We start from the raw sequence: 13,266 nt of genomic DNA on the forward strand, positions 1-13,266 counted from the left end.
TTTTTTTTAAAAAGGACAATGGGCAATTGTGTCCATGCGATATGGGAAAAACATTTCTGACACAGACACCAAAAAACATCATGATGCAAAAAAACTTTGAGGTATATTCTGTGGGCCGATTAAACACAAGTTGCAGTTTCTGTAAATGTGTGTACCATCTTCTGTAAAATTAACACTGCATTTGATAGAATACCATGCCGTTCATAAACATGTTGGATGCAGTGCAGAGGTCTGGGGCTGCTTACTACTTCAGGACCTGGACAATGTTGTGATTAATGTCACAATGAATTCTGCTGACCGACACAAAATCCTGCATGTGAACTTTTACCCATCAATCATGCCCTCTTGCTCAAGCACTTTTACCCCTTATGCAACGACATTCTCTCACTGTTTATTGTAAGTCCCTCTTTCAAAAAAATTCATTCCCTTTTCTTTTTCAATTGTGTTGGATAGGTTTCGGTCATATGATTGGTGATTCAAATTTTGAACCATTTTCCAAGGTTCCAATCTTTTATATTCCAAAAACCCGGCATCTAAAATAAATGTGTTGACTTCTTAGAGAAACCTTATATTTGAGCTAACTTGTCACGTTTGTTGTGTTCCCACATGCCTAAGCCAATTACCAGATATCTCTCAGATGAGATGCTGACAAGAATGAGATCATCCCCCACTCTGACCTTCTCCCCCTCGGAACGTTGCTTTGATGCTGGATGAATGGTCCACCAGCATGCCTCACCTGAACATAAAGGTCAAAACATGACTCACAAAAGATTTTGTTCAATATTAGACCCCGTCCATCATTCAGTAACGTCATTGTGAATACAAAAGCCAATTATTCATTGTGCGCTTCCTTAAGATTTATTTAAAACTCAACCAAAGAGAAAGGTGATAAAAGATTCATTTTCCGGAAATACCTGTAGTGTCTTCCTGCAGCCCCACATCAAAAGCTAATTTGTCTGTGGACGATCGAGAGGTGGATAGACAACACAGGTACTGCGCACAAACACAATATCCCAAATCAATGCGTGTATTCATCCAAAACATGAAAGAACAAAAGGTCACGGGGCGGGAGGGGGTGGGGGGGGGGGGGTCACGCGGGAATTCTAGCGGCGTGTGTACAGACCATTGCACTGTAAGAGTGGCGTAGACGGATCGCGTGGCCATATAACGAAGTGCGATGACCACCCCCTTGGATCATCTGGGAAAAGGAAATGATAGGAACAAAGTGTGAATCAGCCAAATAAATGCACAATCCCAACATCTGTGGTGAGAAAAAGAGTATTATGCAGTGTTTTCCAACATTTACTCAATTTTAAATTCAATCTGCAAGCACATCACTGAAAAAACCCCCCACAAAAAGTATAGAGACTGAAATAATCATAATGATGCCCTCATTTTAATTTGCTCACTTATCTACCAACTAGGTTTGAAATCTAGCCCAGTTTAGTTAAACACAAAGCTGTTATTCTGTTGCAGGAATTGCAACAGGTGGTTACATTGGTTAAGTTTAACTTTTGCCATCTATTAGAAGACCTTTTACTTATTTTTTCCTGTCATGCATTGCTCTCATAGAAAAAATAAGATAAGAAAACCTTTATTTGTCTCATAATGGCGAAATTCCCAATTTACAGCAGCAAAAATGATGAAAGGAAGAATCGGAAGAAGAAAAATAAATATAAACTAGAAATATAAGCATATTCGGAATGGGTGAGTGGGGTTGAGTGTAGTTTTTCAGGTCAGGTCTGGATGGATGAACTTCAGTATATTTATAGTAAATGGAGAATTTCTGGACACAAGAGCGAGCGCACAGGGGAATGGGACTCACTGGTCTTTGGGTACTGCACAGCTACCGATAATCGATAGAAAACCAATACTAGGGTACCACATAAACAGGTATTCTGTAGCGATTGGAGTACCTGCTGCATGATTGTATTTTCTTGAGGTTCGGAAAAAATAAAGCCCTCCTGTGAACATTTCAATTGCACAGGTTTGATATGAACCCTTTCATGCAGCCTGTCCACTGTAGTAACCGATGTCCCTGAAAGGGTTAATATAGTGGTTAAAAAAAAAAAAAACTTCAAGAAAATCATGGTAAAGTTCAGAAACGGTAAAAAGATTGTGAAATCGCGAAACAGACAAGTTCAAATGATTCAAACCCCGCTCCCCCCTCAAAAAAATATTTTGCTCCCTCATTGAAACCGTGCAATTATTTATTCATTGATGCGTTTATGTATTTATTTTCATTGAGAATCATTGGAAACCGGAATCAAATTCAGGAACCAGAATCGGAACCATCCAAATTCAAATGATGCCCAACCCTATTTATTACAGATTAATCTTATTTGGGTCTTGAATGTGAAGTTATGTTTAGCGCTCGGGCAGACAAATTCTAGAGGGATACAGGGCTGCAGAGCATTACAAAATTATGAAAAATCCCAAACTATTTGCCGCATCATTTTTGTTTTAGACCAGGGGTGCCCATTAGGTAGATCCTGATCTACCGGTAGATCTAAGACAGGTCCCAAGTAGATCCGAGGAGTGTCGAGAAGAAAAAAAACAAACAACCATTTGTGTGTCTTTGTACATGTTAGTAATATATTTTTTGTGTTAATATACACTGCACACTAATTAGTCTCATTTTCACTAAAAATAAATATTTAAAAAATAAAATAAAGCAGGTAAATCTTAAATTTGTGTGTGTGCGTGTGCGTGTGCCCACCGGTAAGGGTAGATCCCGTTAGTTGGTCAAAAAGTAGATCTTCAATCCAAAAAGTTTGGGCACCCCTGTTTTAGACTGTCTTTTATAATTGTCTTACAACATCCACCAAAAAGGTTTCTTTTCGTTTTTTTTTATTGATGCAAAACTGACTGAACTACTGCTGAACTGCCTAAAACAGGGGTGTTAAACTCATTTTTTGTCACGGGCCACATTTTAGTTACCGTTTCATTTGGAGGGCCGTTATAACTGAAACCATACAAAGAAGTCAACAATAACCATTGATTTAACTATTGTTTAAGTTTCTATCATCTGGAGTTTGGTAACAAGAAAATATTCCAACATCTCTTTTATTTATTACATATGACAATTTAAAATTGTGTTCAACATTTTAGAAAGCATCATCGAAGTGTGACATGCTTGATCTGCTTTCATGGCCACATAAAATGATGCGGAGGGCCAGATCTGGCCCCCGGGCCTTAGGTTTGACACACCTGGTCTAAAATGTTCAGTTTTGGGAAACTCCTGTCACTCTTCATGTGGTTTGTTTTTTGTTTGACTGGGGTTTGTTTTGTATATATTTTCCAACTCACTCCCCCAGTCTTCTCTTCAGTACTGGCCAGCATCTCCTGAAGGGCTCGAACCGACAGTGATTGCTCCAACACAAAAGTACAGATTGACAGATCTGGAGGGACATTCTGAAACGACAACAAAAAATAAAAGCTTCGCTACAAGCAGTGGCGAACAGGCTCTCACACCGTCTTTTTCATGGCAAACCTTTTGAATGATTGAACTTTGGCTCATTGCGAATGCAAAAAATTTTAGCATTTTAATTCATACTCCAAGTTAACCTTCAAATGAAAGTGTATCAATTCTGAGAAAGAACAGAGTGTTGTTTTTTTGTTTGCACATTTGAACATTGTTGATACATCTGTATTGTTATATTCATGTAGAAAATGAAAAAGCGTAAAGGTCCAATCGGTACCTTGGAGTTGGAGACTGATTCAAGGAAGCACAGTCTGTTTCCGAAGCCTTCGGCAGCCAGGCAGAATTTCTGTTGCTCCTTATGGATTGTGGCTGAACACTGTAGGACCACCTCATCATTCTAAATACACGCGCACACACACACACACACACGCACACACACACACACACACACACACACACACACACAGAGTACATTTGTCATTGTAAAGATGACGAAAGCATGCCTTCAGTCAAGTGTGACCAATAAAGACCCCCTGAACTGGTTACCAGCCAATCGCAGGGCACACATTGATGAACAACCAGTCGCGTTCACAATTACACCGCGGGACAATTTAGAGTGTTCCATTAATTAACCTGCCATGCATGTTTTTTGGAATGCGGGAGGTAACCGGAGTATCCGGAAAAAACCCACGCAGTCATGGGGAAGAACATGCAAACTCCACACAAGAAGGTCGGGACCAGAATCGAACCCTATACCATTGCACTGTGAGGCGGACATGCTAACCAGACAACCACCGTTGTCATATATAAATATAATGCACAAAGTCAAGAAAGTTGCAAAGTGATGAAATGCCAAAGCACAAATGAGCGCAGCACATTCTACACATTTGCCAGGAGGACGACTGATGGATGACAAGCAAGCACAGTACAATAATACGGACCCAGTGTGAGCGCTCGCTCACTCATTTGGCCGCTTTCACACTGCCTTCTCGGCACTTTGGAACATTACTGGCATAAAAGCAGCATTCACGTGGCTTGCACACAGACCTGCCAAATGTTACGGAAATCACTGAACGCTTACTCATTACGCCTTAAACGTATGTGGTGAGATGAATGACCGGTGAGGCACTCCTTCTCTGTAGTCGGATATAAAAATATGAACCCAACATAGAAGATTAACCTATGTTTCAATTTTGACCTTCATTGAAATTCTGTTTCAAATAAGGCCAAAAATAGAATTTTTGTTTTCAAACCTTTTAATTACATCTCAATCAATTCCACTCAATTCAAATCACATTGTAACTATATTTAGATGTTTGTTTGGTGCTCAAAAGAAAAGTGTTGCGCAGCCTTGGGGATTTGAAACACAAAAATTGCTGGTGGGCGGGTCAGCGGATGAGGATTTAAAAGCTTGGCAAAGCGAGAGTGAGCAAGTGAGTGTGGAGGTTGGGATGCATCATTGATGATGTAATCAGAGCAGAGTGCAGAGTGTACACCCACTTAATGACCAGATACCGCTGCACACAAAATCTCTCAAGTTGATTCACATTATTCAAGCTACAGTAGTTCCGCTGATTTACAATTTACAATGACAACAAATCATAAAGTCAGTGAAAGGAAAACAAATGCAATTCCTCACAATTTGATTTTTAGCCACGTGACAGGGGCTTCTGAGAATACAGTTTTGCGACCAAGAAAGCAGATTTGCTAAGTGGAAGTGGAGTTGGGGGGTGGGGGGGAAGCAGAAATGCGATTTCTTCAATCAGCGAACAAATGTCTGGATTTAAAATGATGAATTATTGACTCGAAACCAGTCTGGTGTACGCCACTTCTCAGCCAAAGTTAGCTCATTCACAACCCTAATGGGGATAAGCGGTATCGAAAATAGATCGAATGCATTTCCATCCCACTTGGAACCGCACACCAAATATAGACTTTTGAAAAGATGTCACCGAATCACGATCTTACGTCATGGGGGAGGGCAGCGCTACTAATTAATTCCATGATCCCCTCTCGTGTTAGCTTCGGAGACATCAACAATTAGCTTGTTTTTTACTTTCTCCTCACGGCACACCATACCCCCCCCAATCCCCCCCCAAAAAATTATCCACAGGAACTGGAAATCACTGAAATGGAAAGTCTCCCGCCACTGACTTGCGGGCACAATCATAAACGCATCCCACACTGCTTGCGTGATGCTAGCAAGAACCGCGCGCATACCTCACATTTCATCACTCATTAGGGGAAGTTTACGCCGTTGCGGCGTATTATAGAAGGATTAAAGGGAAGAATATACTGTAGCTTTTGAACAATAGAAGTTTTTAAAGTAGTACCAGAGATTTCCAGCAAGCGCTTTTAATAAGATGACAGATAGCCTGTGTTATGAAATGAAGGACACAGATTCAGCAGAACTGATGTCTGCTTCTGCCTTCGGCCGGATATCATTTGTCATCTGGATTAGAGTTATCTCAGTACTGTGCTGTGGTAGAAAGCGTGATGGGAAAATATCAAAAGCTTGACTAGACAGGATAAAGTCAGAGTTTATCAACGAATGGGAAACCTGACGTCAAGAATACTCAGCGATTTTGAAGGCCATTGGAAATATTCCAGTACAGACTTCTGACATCTATTGGAAGTCATCAAGCAGCACGTCATTTGGTTCTTCATTAGATCTCTTGCACATTTCTTTTGTCTATTTTACATTGTATTTTTGTTAAAAGCATTTATGTTTCAGGTAGGACTGGAAAAAAAATTAATAAATACAATTCTAGTTGTGAATGTACTACACCTTTCACTGACAATGAAAGCTGGTTCTGATATTACTTAGATCTGGAACTTTCTTTTTTTTTTACTCAACAAAAAAAATCACATGACGTACGATCACGACAGTCACACTTTGACTACTGAGCAGATCATCTGCGGCCAGTGATGACCAAGCGGGCGTGTCATAACTAATTGGCATGTTGATTCGGGTGTGTCTTAACATCAATGGTCTCCGTCGAACCCCTGAGACCGTTTCACCGAACCCCTGGGGTTCAATCGAAACCAAGTTAAGAACCACTAGTCTAAGAGCAACAACGCAACATGACAATTATTAAGTCACGGCTTTAAAGGTACTCCAAACATGTTTCCCCCTTTCCTCCTGCTGTGCGCACGCTGCACTGGAACATTTGGCGACGAGTGAGCAGATTACATAACAGCACTGCAGTGAGTAACAGAAGTGAGGAGCGACAAGAGGCAGTCAATATCCCCGTTTTTTTTTTTTCCTAAACTTTACTCCTTTGATACGTTTTTGCATCCAACAGCACTAATAGAATACAAAGCACATCCTCTCTGCAAGTGTCTGCACTGCGGTGCGGGTCAGGTGGAGGCTTCTTCGCATTGAACCTCATACTGACGCTCCATCCATCCAATTTCTGATCCGCTTACCCTCACAAATGCCGCGGCGGGTGTTGAAGCCTATCCCAGCCGTCTTCGGGCAGTAAGCGGGGGACACCAGTTGCCAGCCAATCGCAGCGCACACAGAGACAAACAAGCGTCCGCGCTTACACTCACACCTAGGGAAAATTTGGAGTGATCCATTCACCTGCCATGCATGTTTTTGGATTGTGGGAGGAAACCGGAGTACCCGGAGAAACCCCACGCAGGCACGGAGAAAACATGCGAGGAATTACTATTTACTTTCTGCAAATATCACTTCCATTTTGCACATTCCATGGCAGTCTTCCTATTGTGTGAAATGCTGCTCTAAACAATCGTGTGTGTGTGTGTGTGTGTGTGTTTATAGTGGTGGTGTAACACAAACAGGTCTCGTCCTCTCCCCAGGCTAGTCGGCATGGCCTTACATGGAGAGCATTGTTCTCTTTGGTGGATTTAGGACAATACCGAAGTGACAGGATGGGCACAATAAGTATGAAAAGGAACACAAACAAACTCCAAACGAATGCCTGACGCATCCCTCACGCTCATATAATCATTTTCCAAAGTAAAATCACAGATAATGAGAGCTTGCTTCTCTTGAAAAACAGAGAAAATGTACTTCAGAAAAAACACGAATCGTTACATCCATGATATGAGTTATTTTCTAGTAGACAGTTCGATTAATGGCTGAAAATAAACAACCGCTCATCTCTAGGCTCTTCAATCATAACATTTTGAAAACAGGAACAATTAGCTGCAAAAAGATGATGAAAACATTCAGCAATAAAATCAAATACAACTCCTTTGTGGGAAAATGGCAGGAATGCCGGCGGTGCATCCTGAAATGAACAACAACACAGTTGCCGTGCTTAGACATCAGCGTCCACAAGTAACTAAGCTCTGTATTGATCTGCATTCCAAGTGCACTTAGCAGAGACGGTGCCTTACGGTGCAGAACTAGAGCAGAGATGAATATTTAAACTCACGTTCTTATTACACCGATTTGCCTTTGAGCCATAACAGAAGGTACGCAAAGTGTGTTTTTACAACTCAGGCTTGCATGGGCGATACATAACGCCAAAGATGCGGTGGGTGCAAATGACCTCAGGTGGATTCCCGGTGTCGCCTGCCCTCTGGAGGCCCCTGCTGGAGGGGCCACAAAGATTGGATTGGATTGGATAAACTTTATTGTCAAATGTACTGTATGTGAAACATACAGCACAGATGAAATTTCTTCCATCTCAACACAAAACAAGACAAGAGGAGCCGCTGTGGGTGTCCGCGCCGCCATCAAAAGAAAAGTTAACAAAAAAATTAAAAAATAATACAAAACAACACATGAGACACAGACAGTCGTGCACTCTTAACCACTTTCCTGCATACATTTTGTTGTCTGTAGCAGTTATAGATGAAAGAGGAGCGAATCAAAGTGTCCTTTTCACCAGTGGATCAAAGACGTCATGCTGAAAATGTGCACACGTCTGCTACAAGCTAAGCTCGAAAGCAACAGGAAGCTGTAGCATCCATTATCGAAAAAGAGAGATATGCTCTCTTCTCCTGTCCCATGTAAGTCCGCTTCAATTCCAAGCCGCGACTCCCAGTTCCACATACACATCGGCGTCAGCACATATTTTGCACCGCTGTGCATGTATGTTCAGATTCAAAAACAGCATTTTTGTCCTATATCAGGTTAGGAAATGCTTTAAATATCGACATAAACGTGCAGAGGTATATTTCATTTTTGATTATTGCATGTATAAAAGATGTACTATCCTAACAGGACAACAAAGGTTTTGAAGCAAACAACAAAATAACTGCAGACCGCATTTATTTTTTTTTTCCAGCGCAATTGTCTCTCATGCATAAAAATGACGATTTAAGGATGGCACAATGGCATCATGAAGATTTTGCACTTTTCTTTTCACAAAAATAAACTAATGCAAATATCAATATTACCGAGGTATTGCGTTTGTCCAGCATATCATTCCAAATCCACAAAAAAAGTATTCCCATTGTAATACAAGGCAGTATCAGCACAGCTAAGACATGTATGCCTTCCGCCATAAAGGATTTTTGATTTTTATTTTTGTGGCCTTGAACTCATCTGATAGATTAAGCGCACATGACTTCTTATTCAGTCATTCTTGTAAATTCTAAGTGTGTGCAGGCCGTTCCTGAGAAGGAATCGCGATGGTCTCCCCCATACCCCCATAGAAGGACATTAGGCTACAGGGCCATCTGCAAGCTCACACACACATGCGCGCACACACACACACACACACACACACACACACACACACACACACACACACACACACCTGTCATGATAAAATAGCGCAGTACAGACAAGGACAAGCAGCACAAATCAAGACAATAAAAATCTTAAGTCGGATTTGTAGTGGATACAACAACAAGTAAATTTGTATTCTCAGAAGTGAGAATACTGCTCAGGCCCATGTTCAATTCAGCCATGTCCAGATACTGTAAATAGAACTAAAGTACCACCTTTGTACGTGAAACTCACTTGATATTGCACACAATGCATATTATTGAAAATCCTTTCGTTGTCATTCTTCCGACAACTAACATTTAAGCAATATTTTTAATTGGTACATAGTTGTTGTTTTTTTTTAATGACTTGAATTTATCCCTGATTGCTGGGCTGAGTGATTTGGGCAAGCTCGAAAATATAATTATTGAATATTAGGTCACACTGCAACTGAATTCCGATTTTTTTTCTTTTCCTGAGTGCACAGGTGTCAAACTCAAGGCCCAGGGGCCAGATGTGGCCCATCAAATTGTTTTATGTGGCCCGCGAAAGCAAATCAACCATGTCAACTTCCATGATACTGCTAAAATCTCTACCAAAATTTAAAATTCTCAAATGTAATAAATCAGAGACATATTGTCAGGTTTTTCTTGGAAACAAACCCCTCACTACAATAACTCAAACAATAGTTGAATAAACTGTTACTATTGATTTGTTGTATTTGGTTTCAGTCAAACTGGCCCTCCAAGGGTAACTAAAATGTGGCCCACGACAAAAATGAGTTTGACACCCTTGCCTTAGTGACACCTAACTGATTTTTTTTCATGCAGTGTGAACAGTACAATTCTGAAGTTTTTTTGTTTTGTTAATTTTTTTTCCAATCCAACCTGGGACTCTTTTCTATTTGAAGATAAAATACGTCTGTCATGCATCTGCAGTATGAACGCTTATCCGAGGAGGTGTGGAAGGAAGCTCCTGGCAATCAGCCGTGAATCTGCATAGTTTTGAGTAACAGTGTTCACTTTACATTTGACTTGAATCCCACTTGAAACATGAAGTATTAAGTGGACATGAGATGTTGCTAGTCGTAATTCAGCCACACTAATGGCTCATTTATTACGCGCTGCAATGACGTGAGGTCATCTTTAATAGACGCCACCATTAAATGAAGAGCTCAATGAGTGTTGCAATATAGCCACAAAATATTTCTACCTCCTCATGCCTCGCTACTCCGCCGATTTGAGAGAACAAAATGAGCCCCGACACGCGCGCCCATATTCACTTCACAAAGCGTGTGACTCAACGTGCACAGTTGTGTCACATCACGGATGTGTTGTATTCACATTAGAAGATGCATTTGTTTTTGTAATGTGAACGAGTATATAAAAAGATTGGATTTAACAAAAAGTCTGAATTGGGCATCATGCCCGACAGTGTGAATTAGAGTATCATATCGCTTATGTCAAATTCTCAGTTTTTAGTCCCGCATTTTGCTTTTGTAATAATTGTTTCATCTTGTTCCAGAAGCTTTATTTTCTGTTCTTGTGTTTCCACGTGATGGTGACAGTCTCTTCGAGTGGCCCATTCTGTGTATAAATAGTCTGTCTGCCTCTCCTTGATCAGATTGTCTCGCATTCTGCGATGTCTTGAACCAGTCCACTTTTTTTTTTGTGATACTTTTATATCCCGCCACCACATGGGCTCTTCGAGGAGACACATTCAGACACGTCAGCTCTGGCAACTTCACAACATGACATTTTAAGTTGAAGACCAAAACAGTAAGCAAGGATAAGGAGATGGGTTTGGGAGCATTGCGAATGTGACACCTCACCCATGTGACAATTTGTAACTCCATTACCCGAACTGGTTTCAACTAGTTCTGTGTGCAAGGGTGCAAAAATATTGTAAGATGCCAATCTCAATGCCTCTGTCTGATTCAATACATTTTTCTTTCTTGATGCAGTGACGTCATTAAGCACATTTTCGGGGGTGTTCACCACCCGCACTGCCACATAAAATTCTTACACGCCCAAATAACATCCATCCATCCATTTTCCGAACCGCTTAATCCTCACTAGGGTGCTGGAGCCTATCCCAGCCGTCATCAGGCAGTAGGCGGGGGACACCCTGAACCGGTTGCCAGCCAATCGCAGGGCACACAGAGACGAACAACCATGCGTGCTCACACTCACACCTAGGGACAATTTAGAGCGTTCAATCAGCCTGCCATGCATGTTTTTGGAATGTGGGAGGAAACCGGAGCACCCGGAGAAAACCCACACAGGCCCAGGGAGAGCATCCACACAGGGAGGCCGGAGCTGGAATTGAATCCGGTACCTCTGCATTGTGAAGTCGACGTGCTAACCACTGGACTACCGGGCCGCCCGCCCAAATAACAATTAATGAAAAAAAATTCTGCATGAACAACCCCTTAGATTGACTCCACAACCAACATAACCAGTGTTTGGTAGTTCAGATCAGAGTATAGACACCTTCCAAAATCTCATCAGTCACTGCTCTGTCAACATTTCTAACATGTTATCCATAGCAACCAAAAGCATGCAAACTCTTCAACATTTACAGTCGAGTAGCTTGCCGAAATCTTCCCTGCTAAAACACACAAGACAGTATCATGACAAGGTATGCAATGCGAATTTTGAAAACCGGGTAGCAAAATAGAAAATGTCTGTCTCTCTGTTATAGGTTTACAATATTAGTTTAAAATTATTTAAAAATTATATACCTGTAAGGTAACTTGTGATTAATCTGAGCTGCCATTGCCCGACTTTATTGAGCATAGCTAAATAGTATTTGTATGAAACTTGTACGTTTCCATTTTCTGATCCGCTTTATCCTCACAAGGGTCGCTGGGGTGCTGGAGCCTATCCCAGCTGTCTTTGGGCAGTAGGCGGGGGACACCCTGAATCGGTTGCCAGCCAATCGCAGGGCACACAGAGACACACAACCATCCACGCTCACACTCACACCTGAGGACAATTTCGAGTGTTCAATCAGCCTGCCATGCATGTTTTGTTTGGCATGTGGGAGGAAACCGTAGTATCCAGAAAAACCCACACAGTCCCCGGGAGAACATGCAAACTCCACACAGGGAGTACGGAGCTGGAATTGAACGCCGTACCTCTGCACTGTGAGGTCGGCGCGCTAAAAAAATTAAATCATAACCTTTATGGAAAAGGCACGTGATTTATGTAACTATCGCGACTGCCAACACGCAACACTAGCCAAGTGACCTGCTGCAGCAGGGGGTTTTATTTTGACTGACTGTCTATACCGCACTGCGCTCGCCCCCCCATCCCGCCAATTCACACGAGCCCATAAAATCACGATGCGCACTGCTGACACCCCCCCCCCCCCCCCCCCCATCGTTCCTCCACCTGCCACCCATCATCTGCGCGCATGAGGCACACTCGCTAGACGAACGGCGTGTCGTTGGGAGCTGTCATCCTCAATGCGGTAATCTGGCTGCTCTTCCCCGCACGCACGCCCACCGTCACACACGCTGAAGTGTCACGTCACACACGCTGATGTCCTCTCGCCAACATCGAAATGACTTACAGTTCGCAGGAATTGAATTTCGTCCTCGCCTTCTCCGTCAGCCATGGTTTGCTCTCGCTTGGGGAGCCTCGAGCTCGCCGCAGGTTGTGGGAAGTTATGGTGGGTTAGTGTGGGTGTGCGCGCGCATGTGCGGCTGACAGAGCGAAAAGGATGGGACTCGGCTCATTGGTGTGCGCGCACAACGCGGGAGGAGCTGCACAGGTATGGGAGGAAATTGTTTGGCTCCCTCTGGCGGCGGTGCTCGGTATTAAACCCGAACAAGAGGCGGTCTCGAGTAAATGTTTCAGCTTGTTTTGGTCTGGATCAAAACTAAACTACGAAACCCTGGACTTTAATTTTCATTGATCTTTTTGAGACATTAGCGGATTACAATGTTGTTGTGCTGACATTCTTGTATGTGTTTTTTTGTGTGCATTTATAATTGTGGGGGATGTTGTCCTTTCTTGAAGCATGTTTGTTGTGAAAACAACACAAGAAATGTTGTTGGGATTCAGACAGACAGAACAGATACTAAAACGTTTATTACTGATTTTAAAAAAAACTGTGCCACATCAATATAATTTACTACTCTTCATTT

At 42.1% G+C, this 13,266-nt stretch overlaps 1 protein-coding gene across 4 annotated transcripts in view; it reads right to left on the reverse strand.

Annotated features, from left to right (window-relative positions):
- ryr2a (ryanodine receptor 2a (cardiac)) overlaps positions 1-12,862 on the reverse strand; it is a 98,766-nt gene extending 85,904 nt beyond the window's left edge. For all 4 annotated transcript variants that reach the window (XM_052070953.1, XM_052070951.1, XM_052070952.1 and 1 more), the window contains exons 1-6: positions 12,690-12,862; positions 3,702-3,821; positions 3,310-3,414; positions 1,124-1,198; positions 915-993; positions 624-736 (exon numbers count right to left, since the gene is read on the reverse strand). In XM_052070953.1, the coding sequence (XP_051926913.1) occupies positions 624-736; positions 915-993; positions 1,124-1,198; positions 3,310-3,414; positions 3,702-3,821; positions 12,690-12,734 (537 nt within the window). In that variant the 5' untranslated portion in view covers positions 12,735-12,862. The remainder of the gene's footprint in view (positions 1-623; positions 737-914; positions 994-1,123; positions 1,199-3,309; positions 3,415-3,701; positions 3,822-12,689) is intronic.
- Between the last annotated feature and the right edge of the window lie 404 nt (positions 12,863-13,266).

The sequence above is a fragment of the Hippocampus zosterae genome, chromosome 7 (assembly GCF_025434085.1).
Source record: "Hippocampus zosterae strain Florida chromosome 7, ASM2543408v3, whole genome shotgun sequence".
NCBI lineage: Eukaryota > Metazoa > Chordata > Actinopteri > Syngnathiformes > Syngnathidae > Hippocampus > Hippocampus zosterae.